We start from the raw sequence: 25,296 nt of genomic DNA, 5'->3' as shown, positions 1-25,296 counted from the left end.
TAGCGGCTTTTTGGGATACAAACCCCCTAAAGGATTCTTACCTGCTTTGTAAAGCATTTTTATTACAGAAAAAACAAACAGTTCTATGTCATACAATGGACGGATAACAAACTCGGGATCAATACTTGTTATATTTATAAGTAATAGTTCCCGGCGTCTCATGTTCTATGAATCATTGCGTATAATAGAGAAAAACCTTCATGACCAACAGACAGTGGATTTTTTTTTTTAGAACATCCATCAACTTCCTAGAGTACCTGAATTATTTTCGACTTACTTCCTGGGACATCACGTTGACCCTGTTTTGTCACACGAATGAGGGTTTTCTTTCTGCCCTCTTTCTTACCTTGCAGGTTCTGGAGAGGGAGCGTCATGATGCCCCCTGCAGCAGCAGCAGCCACCAGGCTCTGGAGGTTGGCTGTGGGCAGAGAGAGAACGAGGCCCTGCTGCCCGCCCAGGTGCCCGCCTGCGTTGAAGGGGATGAGGATGGGCTGGTTCATGCCTTGCGCCGCCCCGGACATCACGCCGCCTACCGCATTGGCCAGCTGCTGGGCCACGAGGAGAGACTGCAGCAGACACACATGCATAGGATCATTGGTTATATAATCACAGAAAGGTTTTACATCACCAAAAATCTCATTATTTATTATATTTAATTTATTTATGTAAGAGGTTGTATTCTAGTTATTTAGTGTTTAGCATAATTAACAAACACTGATTGTAAAGTGATCTCTTTTGAGTGGTTCAAATGACCTCACTGGAAAATTAAATACAAGTAAATTAAATTGAGGGCAGCTAGAAATATAGTAGGTGTGTATTTGGACTTCAGCTGGTAATTGGTTCGTATCACGCTTTCTCTGAGCCACGCCCACTTTCAAGTGATCCAATCACTTGTTAGGATTTGATGTAAATCCCTCATCACAGAAGCCAAAGACAACAAAGTCATTTAACTGTGATTTTAAATGAATTATAATTATATTAATGATTTTGTGTTGAATTCCTATACATTTGACATAATGCGTTAATGTTTGACAAGTATCTGTAATTAGAAGAACACAATAATATTTTAGGTAATGTAGTGGATAAAAGAAAATTCTATTCAATATGCACAATACCATTAATGTAAAATATCCCATAAGCAAACAAACCTTGTATGCAACGCTGGACGATTTTATAATCATCGCATCCATCACAAAATGGCAAACATATGAAAAATCACACAACAATTGTTCCACTGCTATATAAATGTATATATACACACACACAGACATGTATATATATATATATATATATATATATATATATATATATATATGTATACATATATATATATGTATATATATATATGTATACATATATATATATATGTATATTTATATATATATGTATATATATATATGTATATATATATGTATATATATATATATACATATATATATATATATATATATATGTATATAGTATATATATATATATATATATACATATATATATATATATACATATATATATATATATATATATATGTATACATAAATATATATGACACTAACTTTAAAATTCTAACTTTAATTACTATTTTATTTATTTAATTACTATTTTATTTATTTAATTGCTATTTTATTAATTTATTTATTTAATTACTATTTTATTTATTTAATTGCTATTTTATTAATTAATTTATTTAATTGCTATTTTATTTATTTAATTGCTATTTTATTTTCAAAACCATTGATTCCACTTTTTTGTAGAACAATAACATGATAAGATACCTCTGTAGTCAATAACACCGAATTATCGTCCGACAATACTTGTGTGTGCTGCAGAACACTTTTAATACAGAAGACATCGCATTTAATTGACGAATATATAAACGGTTTTAAATATCCTGGGATGTTTAAAGCAGATGTCACCACATTGACTATCACTAATCCATGAGTTTTGATGAATGCAGTAGTTGTGCGGATGGATTCTGTGCTTTGCTGTGTCACAGACTGACAGTGAAAACACACCGCTGTTGGTACAGACAGAAATCAAATCCAATCTTTGTGAAAGAGCTGAGAATTTTTCTTTCACAGAGATGCAGAGTGATTTATGTTTCATCCCATTGAACAAATTCCTGGTAGCACAGAAATGTGCCTGAAATACACAGTGCCTTTCTAAAAAAGTAGTAGCAGTACTTTACTCTTTTGATGAGGGATATAACACATCACTCTCAACTCTTCATGTATCCATTCATTCACATTAGTTCAAGTGGATTCGGTGCAGTCATACCCATAGAGGAAAATATATGTTATCAGAGGTATCGCTCGGAGATATTTTGCACAGCACAAGATCTCTACAAATGCTCCGAGGAAGTGGGTTTGAAAACACACCAACACATTTTCCCGAAGAGAAGCGGTGATGTTTGTACCATGGTTTGAATCTACATGAATACACAGGGAGGACATTTTATTCATTCTTATCAAACCTTTTTCAAATGATGTCAGCGTTTGAGCGTGTCAAACTGAATTCACACGGGGAGGTAGTAGACAGGAGATACTAAGGATTCTGCAAAATTCAACAAAATTACTGTTCAAACATTGAATCGAATTGTTTGGAATACAATAATAAGAGTACACTGTCAGCTTGTGTTGTGTCCACAGTACAGCAGCCTTTAAATGTTGCTAGGTAAGCCTGGCTGCGCTGTGTTGACTCCTCCACTGTGACTTAAGTTCACAAACCTTTAACTCCAATTGTCAGCTATCTGCTTCTGTTTTGCATGGTGTGTCTGCAGCTTGCACAGGATGCAGAGCGGGCTGACTGGTGCGAAGACCCCACCATACTCCCAAACCTGGTGCTCCTAGGTGACAGGCGTGTCACTGTGATAACCCTGCATGGTGCAGAACGCCCGCTCCCGCTCCGACATACATGTGATCACAGTTTAAGAGGCACGAGGTCACATGGGTTTAAAGCCACGACGCGCGCTCAGAGATCTCAGGGTCGAAGTATCTGCACTGAGAGACGAATGAATACCTGTTTGTGTTTCTAAGCTGTTAAAAAGATATAAAAAAAAGCATTGAGAGGTGATTGTTTCTGGCAGGAGTAATCACATACTCTATATAGGGTTTGTCTTTCTCAACATTTGCTTTGAAACACAACAACAGAGCATAACAAATGACAATATCTGACGCTTCTGAGAGCATCCAAAATGACATTTGCCATTAACTTTAAAAAATGAATTAATAATTCGGGAGCTCAGAGAATCCTCAAAGGACAATAACAAAGGCAGCCCGTTTGTTAGCTGCTTGTGACATATGTTTAATCTTGCGTTTTAAACTAAATTTAATCTCGAATCGAAGCAACGTATAATCAAAGACGCTCTTTGAACATTTCATCTCTGAGTCAAACAAAATGAGACTGCCAGGCTTGACAGCAAAGACAGCCTCACATAGAAGGGAATAACATTAAAAGACAATTCTGCAATTATCAGATGTAGTCCCTGATTTATTTATCATTACATGCAGCTTTGGAGATACGAGCAGCTGTTAGGCACACGGGCTGCTGCCGAGAGAAGGCATGTTTTCTTTTTTTAAGCATTCAAGAGCTCTTGGTCTTCAGGCTGTTTGTTGTGTGAGTTTAAGACTCTGATTATGATCTTCATCTGACGTGAGAACACCGTACATGCACACATCAAAGAGAAGAATAAATTTGGCATGAACATAATTAGCTCAACTCTGCAGCCACACAACACACCTTTACTACGAGACTCCCCGACATCACTCATCCTGATTTACAATCAGTTCACCTTCTGGCTTTTCGCCTGATACTCTCACTGCTCCTCTCACTGCTCCTCTCCACAGGTGCTGTTGTACAGTGCTTGGCAGGCTTGACAGCTGAGTGTTGAGAAGTGCTCTCCTAGGGGCCCCACAGACTGGGTGTGTGTTGGGCTCTGGATGGTGAAGCAGCCCCACTCAGGACTGGATGTGGTACCCAGCCTGTCTGCCCATCAGGGGAGAATAGGCCCTTCTATCTGCTTGGCAGCTCTGGCACTGAGAAATTGCCCATAATCACCCAGATAGCAGACTTTTGTCATCCTAACTGCGAGTGGGAAACAGAAGGAAGGTGGATTCATGTTGGGTAAACTACCATCGGATAATGGTTGTTCGAACAATATCCGGCTCTGGAGCGAGAATCTATCAAAACATATTGATCCTGGAACAAGAGAATTGGGTATGGCGTGCGGAGCGCCTTTGTTTCTGAAAAGTGTTAGCTTCACAGTGACTGTACTGACAGCATTAATATATTAGATGGTGACTGTTGAGAGCCGCCTGCTGAGGCTCAGACTGTAACTGCTGCTTGCTCGAGATGCTCTCCTTTTGTGATGATTTCTTATCCATTACCAAAGCAGTTGCTTTGACCAGTGAGGGAGTCTGTAATCAGAAAAGTGCTTTTAATTAAGCTCATTCTTCATCTCCACTTGCAGCAGATTGACTTGTTCACTGGGGATTTCTCACCCAACAAAACTGAACGACTCTCCTCCTCTCATGTTTCCTCTTTTGTTTATCCTGATGAGGATTGACTGTCATTGAGTAACACTGAGTGCAGGCAGAATGGCCTTATTAAAGAGGATGAAGGAAACCTGACGCTCGATGTGCGTGTGTGTGTGTGTGTGTGTTGAGCGGTGACATTGAGCAACACTAATGAGATAGATGTTCATTAAACATCGCAGAGCCACCAGGCCAATAAATCCAATCAGATAGGACAACGCCTGATTGAGCTATTAACAGGGCTGCAGGCTCGGGCTCTTTGCTCCCCTGCTTGTTTTGACAAGGCCTGTATTGTCAGCTCATTAGTGCCACTACTCAATTACATTTGATGTGTGAGGACAAAATACTTTACGATCTCACATTCGCGCTGTAAATGATTCACGGTGTAGCGGCTGTGTTCTGTGTCTATAGCCTCACATGAGTTTTTGTCCAATCATTTATAATCTTTACAGTATCACACGGACGGTTACAGCACAACACTGCTACAGTCGAACAAAGATATGTTTGATTTCATACAATCAAAAGGTGGTTTAAGGAACGATAAGGAAGGGGACAATCCAAACACTCAGGCCTGGAGGCGTTAGGACTTTTCAGGCATATTTTGACCTCAGCATGAAACGTTTAGTCAAAACCTGATAGTATTGTACCTTTATATCTGCTGTCCCCTTCCTTGTTAACTGCTCTAGGTGTGGAGCAGCTGGTTGAAACCTGATGAGGCTGACAACTCTGCTTCAGTCAGTGACATTTTTCGCAGTATTTGTTTTAGGAGGTCAGAAGTCAGTTAGAATAGAGTGGAATAATTCAAACCAATAAAAACACAGGATTAAGGACTTGAAGGAGATTAAGTCAACTTTTATAGTTTAGTACAGGTGTAATAACTTGTGTAACTTTGTTGCAGCTCCCCCTCACTCACCTGTGGACCCATTGAGAATGCTGGGTGGCACTGGCCCAGGTGACTCTGCTCAGAAGGACTGCTGCTGGTGTCAGACTGGACCGAACCGTCACGAGCTCCTGGGAGAGGAACAGGCAGAGATTCGTGTAGAAAAGAAAAAGAGACAACAAAGAATCCACCTTAGATCAACACAGACGATATAAGTAGATAAACACACAAAACAGACCACGTTGTGATATTACAACAAAGAGGAGGGCGGCCGGGAAAGGAGGGGAATTTGTATTTAAGTGCTTTATCAATAACAGCTGTAACGCTGAATAAATTACCAACCAGCGGAGAGGCTCATTGATGGGGGATGATGCATACTGGCGGGTCCCCGATGGCCTAGATTACCACTGAGAGATAGAGCTCCACCACAAACGCTGGGGCCATATTATTCAGCCATTTACATCACAGAGTATCACTCATCTAAACCCACTCCCCCCCCCCTCCCTCCCTCCGCTATGAGCCTGCAGCTACGAGACACAATTAGACCTGTTTGCTATGAGGGCAGAGTGGAGTGGAGCAGACAGGGACATGATAATAAGCTTGCTGATGGCTGCAGGGAAAACAAAGGACACCGCCGATTGGCTATCATAGCAATCACCATCTCACAGACTCTCTCAGCAGTGCACCGAGTGTGGGTTGTTGTAAAAGTTCAGAGAGAATGCTTTGACCCTCACCCTTTGACCTCGATGATATCGACGCCTCACTGTTGACACAAAGGCTCGCTGGGTGCAAAGACGAGGAAATCTCGCAGAAAGAACTGTCAGAAAAATTTAAATGTCTCTTAGATGTCTTTCCATAAACTGACTGTTCAGAGGAAAAATACCACCTGACTAAAAATTACTTTGTTTAAAAAATATATGTAACTACAATAAGGTTCAGTATTTCTGAATTGAATTGAAAAGATGTTGTTTCAGAGGAGGAAAGTATTTTGTCATGAGTTGGTGAAGGTGCCACAGAAAACAAATGTGATATAACGATGTGCTATTATAAAAGGTTCCTTTACTGACAGGCTGTCAATACAGTGGAATGACAACTTTGGTCCTTTTATTGATACCAGCAGCCATGTTTTACAACATAAGCCTTAACCTGGGTGAATACAGCTGTCATTGATTGACCTTCACGCAGTTATCCAAAGTATTTCAGCATTTTCTTTGGAGAAAGGTTGTGTTTTTTGTCTGTATTTAAAAATATATATATTTTGGAGACATAAATCTTCTTCCTTTTTTTGCCTGTTGAAAACATTAATTGATTTGTTTTCTCAGTCTGCCACTGTTAAAACAGTTTGGGTTATTTCCCTTTCTGTATGTTTTGTTTAAGTCTAAGCTCGTCTCTCTGGTTTGTAGTGGGCGGAGCTCAGTTGAAAGTGTGGATGGTTTGTTTGTGTTGCAAGGTACGTTATTGAGGGGGATAAAAATGTGTTTTTCTGAAATTAAAAAGGTCCAGCGAGTAGGTTTTAGTGACACCTAGCGGCGAGGTTGCAGATTGCAGCCGACTGAACACCCCTTCCCTCACACTTTCCAAGAGTGTCATAGAACTACGGCAGCCTTCAGGTAACGTAGAGACACACAACGCGCCTCTGTGTGTGAACATGACGGTGTAACGTGAAGAGGACCCGCTCCCTATGTAGATATAAAGGCCTCGAAAACAAAACAATTCTTAGTTTTAGGTAAAGTGAAAACAGAATTATGAATATTATCCCCCTGATTGTCGCTTATTTAGTCACATTTCATGTTACAGAGAAATATCCAGTATTTTTTCAGGGGCTTTAAAAATCCAATTATTTCATTAATACTTGCAGGACTCTTGTTATCCCCCAGCTGTGTCAAACACCAAGTGGAAAAATGTGTTTTCATTTTCAAAAAACGGACTTTAACTAAATATATTGAAATGTTAAATGTATGTAGTTATTAAGGAATTGCAAATGTGGAGGATAAAGCTATTTTATTCCATTTCATTCCATAAATCGTGACAAAATGTCTCCTTTTTATTTGAGATTTAAAATGTAAAAGGCTTTATTAAGTACAGATGAATGCCTGGAAGTCAATTTAGAAGCACAGTAAAATTCTTAGGTTATGTGCCAACTGAGCTGTTTTGAATGTATGATACAAAAACCTCCACAAAAAGTCAAAACAATTTTTTTAATTTGTTTAAATGTACTGTTTGCTTCAAACAACAGTAGATTTTGTAGATGAAGTCACACCAACTATGTGGAAACGTGTTTGAAGGCCACACAACCTCATTGAATCGCACAATGCAATGAATAAAAAATGTTTTAATCATATTTCCACCAATCTCCATCGATTTTCAGAAATGGAATCTTAAAAAATAAATAAAAAAGAATAAAGCTGTGATCTTTTGTGTCTTTTTAATTCATTAAAGGATGAATAGTTCTTCTTAAACACACAGTGTGTGCAGTGGTTTCTAGTCTCTTTTCTAAAAGCGGCATTGAATAGCCTTGCCAGAAAGTTCTCATTGCCTGTCACGTATATTTATGCATTACATTTTAAACTCCCCTCCGCCAACTAAAATCTTCCAGCTTTACATAAAATCCAAATAATTGGTGAGTGGCATGACCCAACAAACCTCAAGCATTTGATGGCTGATGTGAAAGCCCAAGGGGGGAGCCTGCTTTTCTAGCTGGTTTCTACCTCTGGCTGGCTGGCCCTGCTTCTCGATGAAGGTCCAACATCCTCACGCTTATCAACCTCGCAACACGGGGATATTGTGACAAGCCAGTCTCTTTTAACCAATTATTTCACCCATTATGGATCACGTTGTGCGCAGCCCCACCCTGTGCACTCAGTATCTGGCACTAAGATTAATGTGAACATACAGGGACGACTTTGTGGCTGTAGTAGAGTCGATATAAAGTGACGTATAAAAGTACAATATCATATTAATATAATATTATGAGGCTGTATTTTCTTTACTGGTCTCTAAGCAGTTAATGTTATCAAATTAAAGTAATGTCGTTCAGTCTCATTTACATTTACAGCAACTTTACAACCACGCTGCTGCCAAACTGTGGCAACATAAAATAAACAGGCAGAAACTTTTACGCCGGTGAATTATCAATTTATCATCATAACAAAGCCAATTAACTAAATTAAGCAATCCAGCTATAATGAAGGAACGAGACTTCATCAATACAGCTTCAAACTGTACGGCTCAAGACTGTAGTTAAGATATTGGTTGTGAATAATGTATAGAAAGTGTAGATGCCTTCGTTTCACAATAACTTAGAAAGCTTCATCCCCTTGCAAATATCTGTAACGTTAACACGTTTATCGCAGGGGGGAAAAATCGATAATAAATAAATACACATGCACATCTTCCCCCCAAAGGATTTGTGTAATTTCTTTAACTAAATTAAATAGCTGACAGGAGGAATGCCCGGGGAATCAGTCTTCAATTCTTTTTTATTACTAGAATATTTGTACATGTTTTGCTTTAAAAAAGAAAAAGAAAGAATCTACTTATCCAATGTAATTCTTAAATGGATTTCCAGTTGGAGATTAATACTATATACAGGGGGGGGGGGGGGGGGGGGGGGGGGGGGGAAAGATGATATCTTGATCAAACCTTTACTAGAAAGAAAGTCCTTTGATGCTGTGATTATACGCAGGTTACACAATGGGTAAAATGGAATGAAAGGATGTATTGATGTGAGGAGAGATGAAAGAAGAGGCCAAACGGATTAAAGAACAGGCGATGCACATTCAACATAGCTTTACATATATCTGGGACATTCAGGCTTCATCTTCCTAAGCAGTTTAACGGCCATTGTAGCGGCACAAGTGCCCTCAAATTAAAGCTGCTTAGCCCCCAAATGTACAGTTATGTATGGCTTTTAGGGCCTTGACTTTAAGTAAGAGGATGGATGACATGTATCAAGTCGCATCAATTCCAAACGCATACTGATGTGATATTTTCAATGAAAATACTTTTTCATGTAAGAGAAATTATTATATTATATATATTACAGGGCACAGAGTGCCATTTGATGTGACTTATGTCAAGGCAATATTGCCAATATCCACCACCACTATATAAATTCTCTTTCATTGATCACTAAAGTGGCCACTGGAGAGCGACTTTCAATGCCACACAAGGCAGAAGGTCTTTCTGTGCTGTGCGTGTGTGTGTGTGTGTGTGCGTGGTGGGTGGTTGAGGGGGGGGGAGCGCCCAAAGAGCCATATTTATTTGACTTGGTTCGGCCTGTCTTAATGCAGGGTGCCCCAAGGACTACACCACAAAACAATTAGCCTGGATTTCATAAAGCAATCAGCATGCCACCTTGTCTAATGCAACCGCTTCATACATTGACAGTCTGAATAAAATGGGTGTTATTGAAAGCTTTGTGTTCATGTTAGCTTTCGCCTCAAAGCATTCATGAATCAATTTTTGCCCATAAAAGAAGCTTTAACACTTAAGCTATTTTAGTGGAAATGCATTATGTAAGTTGTCAAATGTACGAGAGAGGCCTGGTAACGATTCAGGCTATTCAGAATGAACAGCCAACCCCCATTTTATAATGGTCCTTTTGAAAATGTCTGGCTGAGTGCATGTGTTTGCTATTAAGATGGTGTCAATCATTTTGCCACTGAAATCTAATCCATGGAAAATAATTTCACATGTGAACACATTTAAAAAGGCTGAAGATTATAAGATGATTACATTCTTAATTGTTATTATAAATTGAATTATTGGAGTAGAGAATTATAGCGCAAGAACATGCAAAAAAAAAAGCAATATGATTTTCATCATCAAATGTGTGTGTGTGTGTGTGTGTGCGTGTGCGTGTGTGTGTGTGTGTGTGTGTGTGTGTGTGTGTGTGTGTGTGTGTGTTGATTCAGAGCGTTTGTGGGACAGCGATCTGTGAGCTGTTGAAGCATAAAGAATGGGCCCAGATATAAAAAAAAAACAAGCCACATCATACACAAGCTTTAATTCCATCAATACACGACCAATTGTCCCAGATTGTTTGACCATTGATTTTGTTAATACCGCTTGGAAAGTGAAGTGATGTTGCATTGCGGAGAGAGCTGAGAGAGAACGAAATGTGGAGCGACAGCTCATTTTACTTTTCTATCTAAAGCCGCAAGTCCAAAAACTAATGTTACATACAAGGCATGTGTGGTGCCGCATGAAGGACAGCAGCCTATAATATGCAGTGTCGGCTTTATAGTGATTTACTTAACTCCTTGTAGAATGCAAGAGAGCCAAAATCACCAGTGATTTAGCTCAGTGTTTCATTACTCCCACCAAAGCCCTCAACAATAACACAGGGCATAATCTGCTGCCAATAACTCCAGGTGCTCTTAGTCAGATGGCTCCCTCTAGACCGGCAGGGAAGTAATACTCTGTTTAGAGGCTGGGGTGGAGAAGCTGCTATAGGTCAATAGTGTTTCTGGGGATAGAAAATCACCAGAGACAGACTTTTGAGTGGCTGCCTGTAACACTATTAGCTACATTATGGCTACTGCTGCTTGGAGAGCTGTCATTTCCTTAATTAAGAGCCCAGCGCGGGGCAAGAGGGAGAAGAGGCCAGGCCACTCTCTCCGGGCCTCTAACATTAAAGCCTGATTCCTCATCCCGCAAGAGCGGAGACCTCACGGGGGAGAAAAAAAATCTATCTCATTCATTATTCTGGCACAAAGTGGAATTATGGAGTTAAGGAATTACATAGGGAGGTGGTGCCGTGGAGTGTGCCGAACAGAGAGGATTTTACACCTCAGCGGTTCTATGACTATTTCTGAGGTGATTGTTAAGCCACAAGCACCGGAGGGAAGACTCAGAGGTCAGAAGAAGAAGGACAGGCAGAGAGGAAATGGATGCGATGGTGTAATAGATGTCTCTGCTGGCTGGCTTAAATGTAAACAAAAGAAAATGGTACACTTCAGTTTGTAAACGTAAGCGCCCACATTCTGAAGAATGGACGGAGAATCTGCATGCAAACGATGCTTAGAGCAGTAAGGACCCTGTGCTCCAACACTTATGCTCTCACTCGTGGTCACAGGTCTTCTCCAAAAGGCTCTTCGACATGAAGAGTGCTCTGCTCTCCAGCTCTTACCTGTCTCTCTCTCGATGCTGGAGTTGAGATGGAAGCAGCACAAGCACGAGAGGGACCAGAGGGAGGTAAATTGGTGAGAAGAGGCAATGCCCATTTCAAAGGTCAAGAAGGAGAGATGGTGTGATGGAGAGAGGAGGATGGAGAAGGGAAGAGAAAGGGGAGGGGGGGGGGGGGGGGGGGCTTTTGTGTTGCATTGTCACGGGGGACTTGGGGGACACTTTGCACGTGAGCACATCTGTTATAGAGCGTCCTCCTCATTCCCAAAGCAATGTCAACCTGATTAGCTCAGGGTTGAAAGAGGCAAATAACAATCCAAATTATTTTTCATCCTTTTACAGCCATCAGCGAAGGTGGGACGCTGCGATGAAGACTAGCTTTAGAGAGCTGTAAGCCTTTTAGGAGATGCCTGCTTCACTATTGCTCCTCCTCCTAAATTACTTAAATGATATTTGCTGTAAATAGGATTCTGCTGCCGGGAGCCTGCAACCCTGTGTAGAATAAAGGCTTTCACTCTGCGTCACTCCTCGTACTTTGTCTGTATAGAAACCCTGTATGACTCGAGTCGAAAGGATCATCCATCAGTTAGTTGATCTACAGAAGATTTGTCAATTTTGATAATCAATTAGTTATCACGCTTTATAACAAATAATCTCCATTTGTCAGTTTTTTCCAGTTATTGTTTTATAAACACATTTCTTATTGATAGGTTAAAGCAGATTAAACCATAATGAAAGAGCTGCAGCGCTACTTATCACTTAAATACAAGAAGAAGAACAAAATCTATTTGCACAAAGCTAAATTCAAGTGAAAAATACTTTGAAAATATTTTTGTTTTGTTGGAAAATAGTCAAAAATGTCCATCTCACCTTTCCAGAGCCCAAGGTGATATTTCTTAATTCTTTCAACAGTTAGTAGAATAATTGCTAAATTAATTTTTTTAAATAATAATCATTAGTTGCAGTTGACGAGTATCTTCAAACTGTTATAAAAATAGGATGTTTTTGGATTTGTGTCCAACCTGCATTGCATCTGGTCAGCTGCAGGACATGGGCGGAGTGTGTGTTTGTGTGTGTGTGTGTGCGCGATGGGGGCTAGACACCCACATGTCATGCCTGACACATCAGCCTGGGCCCCCCAGGCTATCCGGCACTAATGCTGCCTATGTCCCACTTTCTACCCCTTGCCCCCTCAAAGCCTCCTCTTCTCCCCACCCCCCCCTCCTCACCCAGTCCTTCTGTCATAGAGGTATAATAACAATGGATCACACCAGTGCTGCAGCACAGGCTCAATCACTATAGGATAGCATCAGGTGATACAAGCTGCACAAGACGATATCTTGCTACCACTGTACGCTAAACAGAAATGAGTTTATCTGGAGAAGGTCACGTATTAGTTGTTACTGTATTCCCCTGTTGCAGTGATATTAACAGAGCTGAGTGGGTAAAGGTGGAAACAAGCAAATAATCATGTAACAAAAAGACACACAGCCCACCCCATCACACCCAACTCCTCCCAGCACATTATTCTGGGGAAGCAGACAAATAGTGGAAGGAGGGACGTCTGGAAATAGTATTGCTTTGAAGCCCATAACTCTATTCTGTAGGAAAAGAATCATCACAGTGTTATTCCACATCCTCAGATATAAAGGGAAAAAACATAATAACTTCTCGATAGCCTGGATCTCCACTGCCCTATACTAGCACTCCCCTCCTCCTCCTCCTCCTCCTCCTCCTCCTCCCGCCCACACCCCTGCCTCATCCACCATACACCCACTTCTTCTACCTCAATCTTTGGTTTCAAAGGAAGCGAATCAGCCAGAAGGACAGAAGGTTATGCATTAGTACTGGTCATTGCTCAAAGAGCGAGCGTTATAAATAATAAAGGCTTGTGAAGGACACAAGGGCTGTGGGATGCATCTCTGGTTCACGCCACACAAGTCAAAGACAAGATTGTAATTTCTATTCCAAAAATGTGACCCTTGCAGCTTCAATTACATCTCAACAACACCAACCGTGTCCGTGCCAGGGGAGATGTGATGCCTCTTTGTTAGCTCTACATGAAAGGCTTATTGATATTGGTTATGGAGCGCATGCCACACAACAAATACGTTTAAAAAAAAAAAAATGATTTCCCAATTTAAAGACAGTGTATAAATAAAATAAATGCATATTGAAATTCAATTTCTTTTCTCCACAGCTATGCACCGACAGAACGTGTGATGTCCTTTTGTTTTGGAATACTTTCTAGTCAAGGCAACACTAATCTTCTTAACTCTACATATACAAACAGGGAGAATTATATTGTCAGTTATTTGGAAGTTCTTTGTTTTTGCTCAAAGTCATTTCTACATAACCGAGCATCCGTGAAACCTAATGACCTTTCCTGCTGTTTGCATCGAAAACAAGAAGTCCTCCTTGTGCCCGTCCTGCGTGTCCTCCATGCCACGCAGTGATTGTGTTGCTGTAGCCACTAGCGGGCACATTAGCAAATGTATTACACCTGCTTTATAGGCATGCATTAAGCTTGTTTTCAAGTTTACGCAGACAGCTGAAATCCCCATAATGAGATCCACCTCCTGGGGAGAGACGTGTTCTCCTTCGGTCTTCCTTTATCCACTCTTATTTACTCAGCGTGGCCCATTCAGCGCTGGGTTTGCGCCACTTTATTACTTAACCTCACCACACAACATTACAAGGCTCTTTGCATCAGCAAGCAGGCTATCCCACCATGCATCCTGCTTACTAAGCTGATTACACAAAAATAATAACAACGTGTGCCTCCAGCAGTGTGTGTGTGTGTGTGAGAGTATGTCTCTTTATGTATACAGTATAAGTGTGTATGAATTTGCAAAGAAAAAAAAGAAATTTGCATGAAAGATGTTATTAAGAATGTTATCTAGACTAATAATAATACTGTGAAGTATGCATTAAGTAAGGTAATATACAAAATGTGTGTATTTTACGTTTTGTAATAAGAAATAAATCAGAAATAAATAAGAAATAAAAGTCAAATTTGGAACTTAAAAAAAAGAAAGAGAAATAATTTAATTTAATTTAATATTTCAACTGTGTTTTGTTTTTTTGGTACGCTTGGAGCTAACTTACTTACTATCAGTTTACGTTTTTTGCAGCTGAGTCTTTCATTAAGTATACTGCATTATAAGATAAAGGTGTTAACAGCACACACAATAATGAAACTAATTTAGTGTTAAATACTAGATTTTAAAGTCAAAATCTGTGAGAAAATGTAAAGGAGGAGTACTGCAACTTTTCTATTGATGCAACTCCACAAGTACTCTACATAATAAACTTGTATGTGGGTGACTAGTCCATGAATAGTCCAGATGAAATGAATTTCACTTTATTGTAAGTGAAGCCTAATAAACCTGGAAATACATAAAAGCCAGGGGCAGCATTACAGTCGATGTGGCATTTGGTTTGGACTTTTTGTTCTGATTGACCTCTAATACCAGGAATCAATGAAAGATTCATTTTGCTCTTTTGGGGAGGGGGGGTCTCTAGGTGACCTTTGTGAAAATGTTCCACCATTTTGGCAGAATCCGAATAAGTGCAGACCATTTCATGTAGACAGTAAGTGTATGAAATGAGTGCTCCTGTCGTTCCAGCCTGGCTCCCTTTGACAGCATGATGATAGAAGCGTCACATCCTTGGGAGAGTAAATGCAAACTGACAAGAGATGAGCCTTTGGTTGCTGAATATAATACGGAATTGTGCTCTGAGTGTCTTATTATCTTGTCTGTTGATGTCTGAAAGGGGGAGATTTGCTTGAGAAGAGAAGACAGAAACTGTACGCATCCAACACCATCCCGTCCTTTGAAAAAAAATTGCTTGCCCTACTAACCACAGCTTTCCCACTAATGTCCACTTCTACTTGGAATAAATACACGGCGGCAGGATGTTTGTGGTGCCTCGTAGCCCCTGTTAGCTGAAGTGGAAGACTATTTGCACAGGCAAGCTTTTAGGAGGAGAACGACCCTTTCACCACTGCAGTAAGCATGTGGTCGGTGTGCAAGGTGGACAATTCACTGTAGACAAACATGACCGCTGCTGTCATTGTCTCCAACTGCCTTCGCCTTCTCGCACTAGCACAAACCCTTATACACAGTATTCAGGGATTTAAACTAAAAGTCATACATCAACTCTGCAAGGATGAAAAGTTGTGGGCGCGCTCTCTAGATATGGAAACTCATAGCACATGTAATCGCAGCACAAAGTAGACAGGCATCGATATCAGCGTGGGGATGATTCTGGGGCGCTGGGTGAACAAAGTTATTCTGGATCCTTGAAACCCAGAATGGAAATATGATGCTTAAATGCACTAAATGAGTTTAGTTTTTATATTATTGTGTGTAATTTAAACAATAACAATGTTGATCTTTCTAGAAAAGGAAACCAATTATTTGTTCAGTGTTATTTTCTCTTTTGTATACTTGATAGTATTTTCTTTTATTACTCGATTAATCGATGGAAGAATGGGTAGAGTACTGGATTACTAAGATAATAGAGAGCTGCAGCCCCAGTGTATATGACTGTGCACTGCCAGAGTTGCATATTTATTAGACCTTTTGTAGCAAAAAGCCCCAGCGACAAGAGATCTTGCATAAATTGTGTGGGAGTATATAACTAATTAGCTGTAGCTGGTCCTCAGCAGAAGACTTACAGACTATCCTCACACTTGTGTGTATCATACACTGTGTGTGCATGTAATTAAACTAAACTTAGTCCATTGTATCTAAGATCCTTATTGTTCTGTCAACACAGTAGACACAGTAATTAAGCCTGAACATGATTTACATTTCCTTGACATTATTAAGTGTGTGTGTGTGTGTGTGTGTGTGCAGAGGATACACGTGTTAGTTTGTGTGAAAATGTCCAGTCATACAATTGGAGCAATGCATCGGAGAGGTTATGCAAAATAACAGCAGCAAAAAGTTGTTATTTTTGGATACACTAACAAAATACTCTTGCTTCTTCACCACAATGCAAGTAAAGGGAAACAAACTTAATATTGTGGCTTGTGCACAGTTCAGAACCACATAAAGAAAACCACTGAATAATGTAAGGCCTACTTTAAAGGCTCAGTTCGGGGTTGTTTTCATATCAGTGGCATTCATGTTGATAATAGAAGGGTGAGAGTTCTGTGCAAACACTCATTGTGTGGAAATTGTACATCTTCAAAATGTCAACTTGTCAGGAATTAAGATAAACAAGATAGCTTTTACCTTTACAGCCACATGTGCTACGCTCAATTGGCTTTAGAGAGGTTTCATAGACTCAACTCATAGAGGGTAATATAACCCATCAACTTAACATATTAGTTTCAACCAAACTTTAACTAAATACCAAACAAAACACGAGTAAAACATGGAAGTGACCAATCACCATCAGCAAACCTTTCCCTTCTGTCTGGAAGCATTTGAGGAAATGTACAGAAAAACGCTGAGTCCCTCTTCTACAACCCCCCCCCCCCCACTCTCTTCTGTTCTTCCCTCACATGTCCCCCAGCAAAAGATACGACTCTGCCGCGTCTCCACGTTGGTCCCTGCCTTTCTCTCTGTCTGACAGGTCATGTGGGCAACGGCTCCCAAATCCAACCTGCCGATGGCACAGCCCAGGGCTCTGCCATCGGCCAGAGAGAAACCATCCCCCCAAAATATTCTCACAGGGGAGGATCTGACCAGCCATCACACAGACCATCAGACACTCTTAATATTATAGTTCACATTGGTAATGTAAAACCAAAATGACCTCTAATGTAATTAAATACTAAAGCATTTAAGTGTGCGTGCATAAAGAGAAGCAGAGAGTAGTAAGTGAGCAGCAGGAGAGGAGTCAGTTAGAGACTGATAGAGATCAGAAACGAAGAAAGAGGGAGAGACTTGATGCTTATTAAACCAAATTGCAACACTTCTGAGACAAATCTTGCTGTACACAGTCCTTGTTTAGAAGACTCTCGCCTCGGGTTATTCTTGGAAAAAAGGATTTAAAAGACAGCTGAAACTGATTTGCTATATTTTGCTATCCCTTGTCTAAATCCTTATTTTATTCCGTTCACCAATGTTTGGCAAGCTTAGTATATAGGAACTATACTATACTCTACCACTTCCCAGGAAACACACACACACACACGTGCACACACACACACACACGTGCACACACACAGATCCTGACATAATGATATTCTATTAACATCACCCATTACAATTGTGAAAAAATTAATATATGCACTGTTTACTGCAGCATAAATTCATAACCAGCAATAAAACAATTATATGCCAGAATCTCACACACATACACACTAAGATATGCAGATACACAAATAAACACACGGTTTAACTTTCAGAAATGCAGAAACAGACCATCACTATCAGACATGATTAATATGCAAAACAGAAACCAGCATCTTAAGTCATTAGAGAGACATTTGTGTCACCTTGCATCTACATAAAAAAACAAATACTATAATAATAATAATAATAATATCAAATATTGACATGGGTAAATGATGATGATATGTTAAGCTTCATAAGAAGTCTTTCAAATTTGTTTTGCACAATATTTATAATGGTCTCTTCACAAAAAGCCCCCTGAAATTAAGGGAATAAAAACAAAATCTTGGAATTAATTAGTTTAGTGGAAATGGATACGTTCCACAAAGACGAGAGCAAAACGTTTCCTTGAAATTAAATATATAAATTAAAGTTTAAATTCTGTAGCTTTCTCCACAAGGACAAATCTGTTAAATCTGCTCGACACTGCAAGTGGATGTAATTACAAATATTCAGTTTGTAATTATATTTAATTCTAATAACTCTATAAACATCTCTCTAATTGAAGCTTCTCAGGAAAAGAAATACTTAAGCGCTACATTACCTTTCTCATTACATCATATATTTAGTTAATTTGCTAAAATGGTAATTTATATCATTAAGCTTGTTGATTCATAATGAGGGCCAGTGATTTCATTAGTCCACATGAACATCTCATTACAAACAAAACACACAATTTAGACACAACCTAAAAAGTGTATCCATCATCTTAATGAGATAACTAAATAATAAATAATGAGCCATGCTGATATAGAAATTGGCTCATTTTGAAGATGCACTGAAGATGCCAAAAGACTAAACAAGACTGAATAAACTGAGTGTCTGCAATGATCTAGAAAAATAATATTATATCTGATGTGCTGATAATAAACTAAGTTATTATTTATCTGCATAAGTCGCTATAAATTCTAACAATGTAACAAAAATACAATTTTCTTAATTTTAATTAACAAAAAAGGAAAGCTAAATATCCTGACAGATTAAATCATGTTTTTAAGAGTCAATTAAACTTTTAACTACATTTTATATAAACGGAAAGTCGTGCAAAGATGCTGCCATAAAATATACAACAGTAATAAAGCATCCAGTATTTAAGAGAGTACAACACAAGGTACCGCATCTTCAAAAGGAACATTTGTGCAGTAGTCAATACACTTTCCACTAACCAGACTGTCCCCTACAAAGATGAACTGCTTTTAGAACAACATCTGAAGTCTCAAAGTACATGAAACATCTTAACACACAAACATGACATAAAATACAATTCAATCTTCAAAAGAGCCAAACATTAGCTCGGTCGTTGCACTTAAAGTTAGTTTGCTGCCTGACACTGCTGACACCTGTCCCAGCACTGGAAGCTCTCTGTTCTCACCTCACCGCTGCCTACACCAGCCCTCAGCCAGCAGCTTTATGAAAGAGAAGGGACAAACGGGTGGCGTGAGCCGACTTACCGTACAGCTTGTTGGGAGTGCCCTCTCTGTCCGTGGCTTCGGAGGGCAGGAGAAGGGGCTCGTCGTTCAGATCGCTGTCTGGGGTGGCCGCTTTGTTGTCCGCCCGGAGTTCTGCTGCGCTCATGTCGCTGCGCAGGGAGAGCAGCGGCTTGCTCAGCTGCCCTGTAATCATCGGATCCTGGAGGGAGCTGGGAGCCCAGGTGGGAAACAGGGAGGAGAAAAAAAAAGAGAAAAACCCCCTGTTTAGATGTGCTTCGGCGTCTCACCCTCACCGGCTGCTTCTCTATGTCTCTACTCACTCTCTCTCTCGACCCAGCTTCTCCTTTCTATCGCTCACTCATCACTCTCCCTCTCTCTCTTGCTCCCTCCCTCTCCAGCTCTCTTTTATCTGAGGCTGGTGCTTCCCCGCTGATACTGCCGGCTGCTGCCTGGTGAAGAACGGTTACGGATCGCGTGGCGTTACCATTATACCCTGCAGTCCTAAAACGGTGATACATCCATCTCCAAGGGCTCATTACTACCTGACATGTGCCTCATCTTCAGCAAACACTAAGCTGACAGCAGTCTACAAAGAGGTCCACGGGCTGTGCGCTGATAAATAAATGAAATAAATATAATTCTACATCTAAAAAGAAGATACGAGTGAAAATACACACCAGTGATTATATCAATTTTCACACATTTGGGGACATAAAATGAGATCAAAGGTGACATCTTGCAGCAGAGTGTGAGGCAACATGAACTTAAGGCCTGATTTAAACAAGAGATGAAGTCACAGATATTCCAAAAATTGTCTCCCAATTATTTGCATTTTTGTCAGCACTTAGAAACAAACATGAACAGCATCTACATGACACGATCAGGGCATTACATGTCTGAACATCTTGAATACAATAAATTCATCAAAGAGAAAGAATTAGGAACTTTGAAATAAACTGAACACAGTTTAACATTTTTTAAAAGCATGTTTATGAATGCTTTAAAGGTTTGAATGCTTTTATCTCGAGGAACATCCAACATAGTTAATAGAATCCAGAAAAGTGGACTTTTACAATTATCAAAAGTTTTTTATAAGCCGTTGCTCTTACCTAAAGAAAGCTCCAGACAAAAAGAGTAAAAAAGAGTTTTCACAAAGTCCAAATGTTGAAGTCAGTCGACCAGCAGCTAAAACATGCTACCACAGCGCAGACACCAGCTAGTACATGCTTTCTACTGAACCAGAAGCAGCCTCCTCAACCTTCGTGTATCTGTATAGCCACCACAGGTTCAAGCCTGAGGTTGCTTCGTAAGACAGGCTCTGGAGATGTCACCTCCTCCCTCTCTCTCTCTCTCTCTCTCTCTCTCTACCTCCCACACACACACACACACACACAAACACACGCTCACTCCCCCTGTCTCTTCCCCCTTGTGTCCTCTGACTGGAGAACTCCTCAGACAGTGTTCACCCCACCTCAGGCTCTGAGACAGACACAAAGCAGCAGGACTACGGCCACCTTCTTTATTTATGAATAAACTCCAACCTAAATATATCCGAGCAAAGGACAGGTGACCAGCACATATGGGCACAAAAATGAAAAAAATATTATCTTGCCCCTGCACCCATCAACACCCCCCCCCCCCCCTTAACTCTCCTCCCGCTTCTATCAGGGTGGTCGATGAGTCCCTGCCCAGAGGGGCCCTTTTAATGTGCTCATCACGGGAATCAGCCCTCTTTGATATGACACATGATAATCTATGAAAATGTTAATCAATAGAAATAGTTTAAGCTGTCGTTAAAAATGTGAGGCGGCTGGTCAATACTCATATCCCCAGTAACAATGTCACTAGTCATCAGGGCTTCATTTGTGGAGCACTTAAATGTGGGACACTGCGCATCAATGCACCTCTCTGCCCGCCGAGGTAAACACATTTTCCCCTCTGTCTGAGCCTGGCCACACTCTGCATGCATTTGGGTCTACCCCCCCACCTCCTACCTCCTCTCCTTTGAGTTGCTTGATAGGTCCACTGGAGGGCAAAATTAATACCTAATTGAATCTTGCAGTCATCAAAATAATCAATAGTTTTTTATTATTTATTCTTCACAGTCTGTTGACTGCTTGAAAGCTCAGAGGGACAGGGGAGAGCACAGGCAGCCCTGAAATTTCCACCGTTTCACAATGTAATTTTCACTGGGGCATGAGAGTTTGCAAGACCGATAAAAAATGAGAGCAGTGGTTTTTGTTAGGGGAGGGAAAAAATAAAGGAAAAATGGGAATCTTTGCCCCAGTAGCTACAATGAAAAATAGAATAAACAAGCTACTGACAGTTCAGAGAAGGGCAGGGTCTTTTCTGTCCATCCCTCCATCTTTTTCCCTTTCCCCTTTTCTCCTTATTTCATCATATCAGGAGTGTGGCGGTACCTCTCTAATGCTGGCATTTCTCTTCCTGACAGACTCCAAACAAGTGCTGGGAATGAGATCAGAGCTCTAATCTTCCTCTGGCCTCTGAGGCTCGAGGATAAGGGGGGGCAACACATCTCTCACCATTTTTACGCGGCTGTTAATTACCTCATTTCAAAACAGTTTGCTTTGCCTATTTGCAATCATGCCACCAGAATGGGTGTGTTTATCAATTTGAGCTCAGGGAGTAATGTAATTATACATAATGGGATAACTGTAATCTTATTGTAAAACTCCGTAATAAAAAGGGATATTTAAAAATTAGCATAAGAAATTGCATTACTGATTCTAAGCAGTGGATGTGAAACGGATTAGCTTCATTTTTTAAAGTAACCCTCAGACCTCTGATTAAAGCAATAATGTGAGTTTTCTTTATGCGTGTGTGTGTTTGTGTGTAAGAGGGTTGGTGTTAGCAGACATGAGGGAGGTTTGTCTCATTTCTTTTCTGTTCACTCAGTCTGGCCACAGCTCAGGAACAGGTTGCAGGAACACGAAAAAGCACTCGATCCCCCCTTTGCTTCCCGCACACCAAACTCCCCCAGTAGCCAAATAATCGGTGGTAAGCAGAGTCCCAAGCGTCATCAGATACCCATGCTAATAGCTAGTGGTCTTACCAGCGCTGTCACAGTGCGAGGGACACTGTGTGAAGGGTTTCAGAGAAAAGAACATCAATACTCATCTCTGATAATTATACCAGTATTCAAACAGTTGGAACAGTACAACAGAGTATCTACAGCTGTTCATACACTTACATACTACTACTTTTATGTACTCCACTGTTGTACTGGCAGTAAATGATGCAATGCACTGATATATGTCATTCAAAGAAATTATTAATAGTGTGATATTGAAATGGACAAATAGAAGTCTGGTGATGTGGTAGTTCTTGGGTGAAGATAACAGCAAGGCCACAGAAGCTTCAAAGACTTAATAAATATATTTTCTTCAATCTGTCTGGTTAATCAAATATCTTTGCAGCTCCAGTACACTCACAAATCAAGCATTTTTAGTACTGACGTTTATTTGTATACTTCATTTTCTAAACCTGCTCAGCATTACTATGTAGAATAGTATGGAATTGGGAAACTTATTAGTTTTATAATCTCCATATTGCACTGGTGAATTTCCCTACCTCGTGCCCAGTGCATGATGGGCCTCAGCATGTTTCAGACTTCCCTTTCACACGTCACATGATCTTATAAACATTAACGTTGTCACGTGTTTGTCTTGTCCGTCCAAGCACAGCACAAATCATCTATTGGCTGCATTCAATCCATGGCAGCTTTATTTTAAACTCATTATCACTGTTCTAAGTGGCTGTACTGGCCAAAAAGCAAATAAATGTCATTAGCTGATTAGTTTTTTTAGCTGGAAGCTTGTAATGCAGTCATAAAGACCTGAGTAATGAAATGACACAGATACTGCAAAAAAGAATATTGTCTGATAAGAAATTAGCTTTCATTGCTGCAGTAAAATGAGTGAGATGTGTCACCTTTTACACATTTAAATGTTAAATAAATACAAAAATAAAGGCTTATTGAGCTCTAATAATGTATGTGTTTAAAAGATAACTGTAAACATGTGACATTATATCTAAGATTAAAAGAAGACACACGTGCTGGTGTTTTAAGAAAGTTGTAATGCAGATTTCAGAACCTTTACATTTTTACTTTATTTCAAGAACAAAATATGTTTTGTGTTATTGAACAACAATAATTCTGAATCACCTATTTTGAATAATTGTTGTGCTGCATAGGGCACAAACCTCAAGTCTGAAATGTCTAATGTAGTATGATAGATGATGATTTGTCTCCCCCTTAGGGTTATTAACCAAACTGTTCCTTTCTATCATAGTGTATAGATCTTTGTGACGTTTCACGCTGAATGCATGCAGATATCTATTAGTGCTATTAATAATTTGCAGCAGGTTGGTATTATTTTATCAGTAACATTACAAGCTAATATACTTCCTCTAAATACACTCTTTTGGACTCGTGGTATAAGTCGTCACGGTTTGAGACGATGATTTTTCCACACTCATTAATATGATGAGCAGTTATTCCTCTCTACTTCACTAAAACGCTCCCCAGTGGATGGTCGGTGGGTCAGTAAAGGCTGAGGGCTATCAAAGCAGTGTATTAAAAGGAGCTCTTTGAAGCTTGTAAACCACGGTGCCCAGCAGGTCCACAACAGATAGACGCCGCTGATTGGTCAGGTGTGTGTGTGTGTGTTTTTTGCTAAATCGATCCACAGAGCTGACATTCTGGAGCATCAAAGCTTTCAGCACACTAATCCGACTCCTCCTATGAGGGCAAGGGTTGTTTTTAATATATATATTTTTTTTTTCATGAAATGCTTAAACCTCAAGGGACTCCTCCACAATGCTTATGATATGAGAGTGGGCAAATCATGTGTTTTAAAGGTTTGAAAGGGAATAAAATCATATTGAAATCGAGCTCCGACGGTGTATTTATCAAGCGATAAATAATGCAACACTATAGAGAGCGATGGGGAAGAGCAGCAGAGAATCACAGGGCCATTCATGGGGCAGAGCATTGGCGGCAGAGGAGTGACACCGCAGAGATTCACACACCGCTGCTCCTCAAAGTCAGTTTCCCCTCACACTGTCTCTAGAGACCTGCGCCACATACACACTCATGAAAGGTGTGAAAATCTGATTTCCCAAAAAGGATCGGTAATTCTCTGTGAGGGTGGAAGCCGCAATCAATAAATCATTGCTAAGTAGATTGTAAAGAAAAAAAATTATTCCCCCTTGGTATCAGTGCATTAGGATTCTCCTGAGGATGGATGAGGCGAGATGGGGGTGTGAGACAATCTCAATAAAGAAGAAGCAAATCATACCTTTGGCATTCATCTGGACTCTGACAAGCAGCTGTCAGCAGGGTGAAGAAGGACCAGGAGAGTCGACTAATATCTGAGGGATTCATTTGGCCATCAAGTCCAGGAATGTCTGGAAATATATCAAACCAATAAGCTAATTGACTGCCTTTACAACATACATGAACTCAACCTTCTAAATGATTTTAATGTTGAGTTTTTGAGCTCTCATTTTGAAATTATAACCATTCTTCTTTTAAAAGAAAGTCAGGACTGCAGAGGTATTTTGTTTATCCCTTGATAAAAGGTGAGGGTTCTGAATAAATCTGCAGCAGCCATTCAGGGAAAGTAATTTAGCACATTTATTCTGTGTTGTACATTTTGAGTGAAAAGTTGCTTTTAATACTACTTTATCCATCTACTCCTCTACTTTTTAAAAGGAAACATTACACGTGCAGAATGAGATTTTAAATAGAAAACATGACGCATTTGTTGCTCTACCTTGACCAAACATATAATAACAATATAACCCTCTGAAAAGGGGCCATCCTGCACAATAAGTACTTTTTAACTAATATTTTTATTGAGTTTCCTTTGTGTCAGTACAGTTCATCATTAAAATATTAACTCATTCCTGACATTCCTTACGCATAATAAGTACTTTTATGTTTAGAATAT

At 39.9% G+C, this 25,296-nt stretch overlaps 1 protein-coding gene across 3 annotated transcripts in view; it reads right to left on the bottom strand.

Annotated features, from left to right (window-relative positions):
* Nucleotides 1–25,296, bottom strand: part of pou6f2 (POU class 6 homeobox 2) — a 68,617-nt gene that overhangs the window by 42,982 nt on the left and 339 nt on the right. For 2 of the 3 annotated variants that reach the window (XM_029457698.1, XM_029457700.1), the window contains exons 2-5: nucleotides 24,643–24,751; nucleotides 19,343–19,530; nucleotides 5,443–5,540; nucleotides 347–566 (exon numbers count right to left, since the gene is read on the bottom strand). In XM_029457698.1, coding sequence (XP_029313558.1) covers nucleotides 347–566; nucleotides 5,443–5,540; nucleotides 19,343–19,530; nucleotides 24,643–24,728 — 592 coding nt within the window. In that variant the 5' untranslated portion in view covers nucleotides 24,729–24,751. Of the gene's footprint in view, nucleotides 1–346; nucleotides 567–5,442; nucleotides 5,541–19,342; nucleotides 19,531–20,430; nucleotides 20,590–24,642; nucleotides 24,752–25,296 lie in introns of those variants that run through there. The other variant, XM_029457699.1, reaches the window with a different exon arrangement.

The sequence above is a fragment of the Cottoperca gobio genome, chromosome 20, assembly GCF_900634415.1.
Source record: "Cottoperca gobio chromosome 20, fCotGob3.1, whole genome shotgun sequence".
Lineage (NCBI taxonomy): Eukaryota > Metazoa > Chordata > Actinopteri > Perciformes > Bovichtidae > Cottoperca > Cottoperca gobio.
Note: the sequence above shows the minus strand (reverse complement) of the source record. Positions and strands in the feature narration are given on the sequence as shown.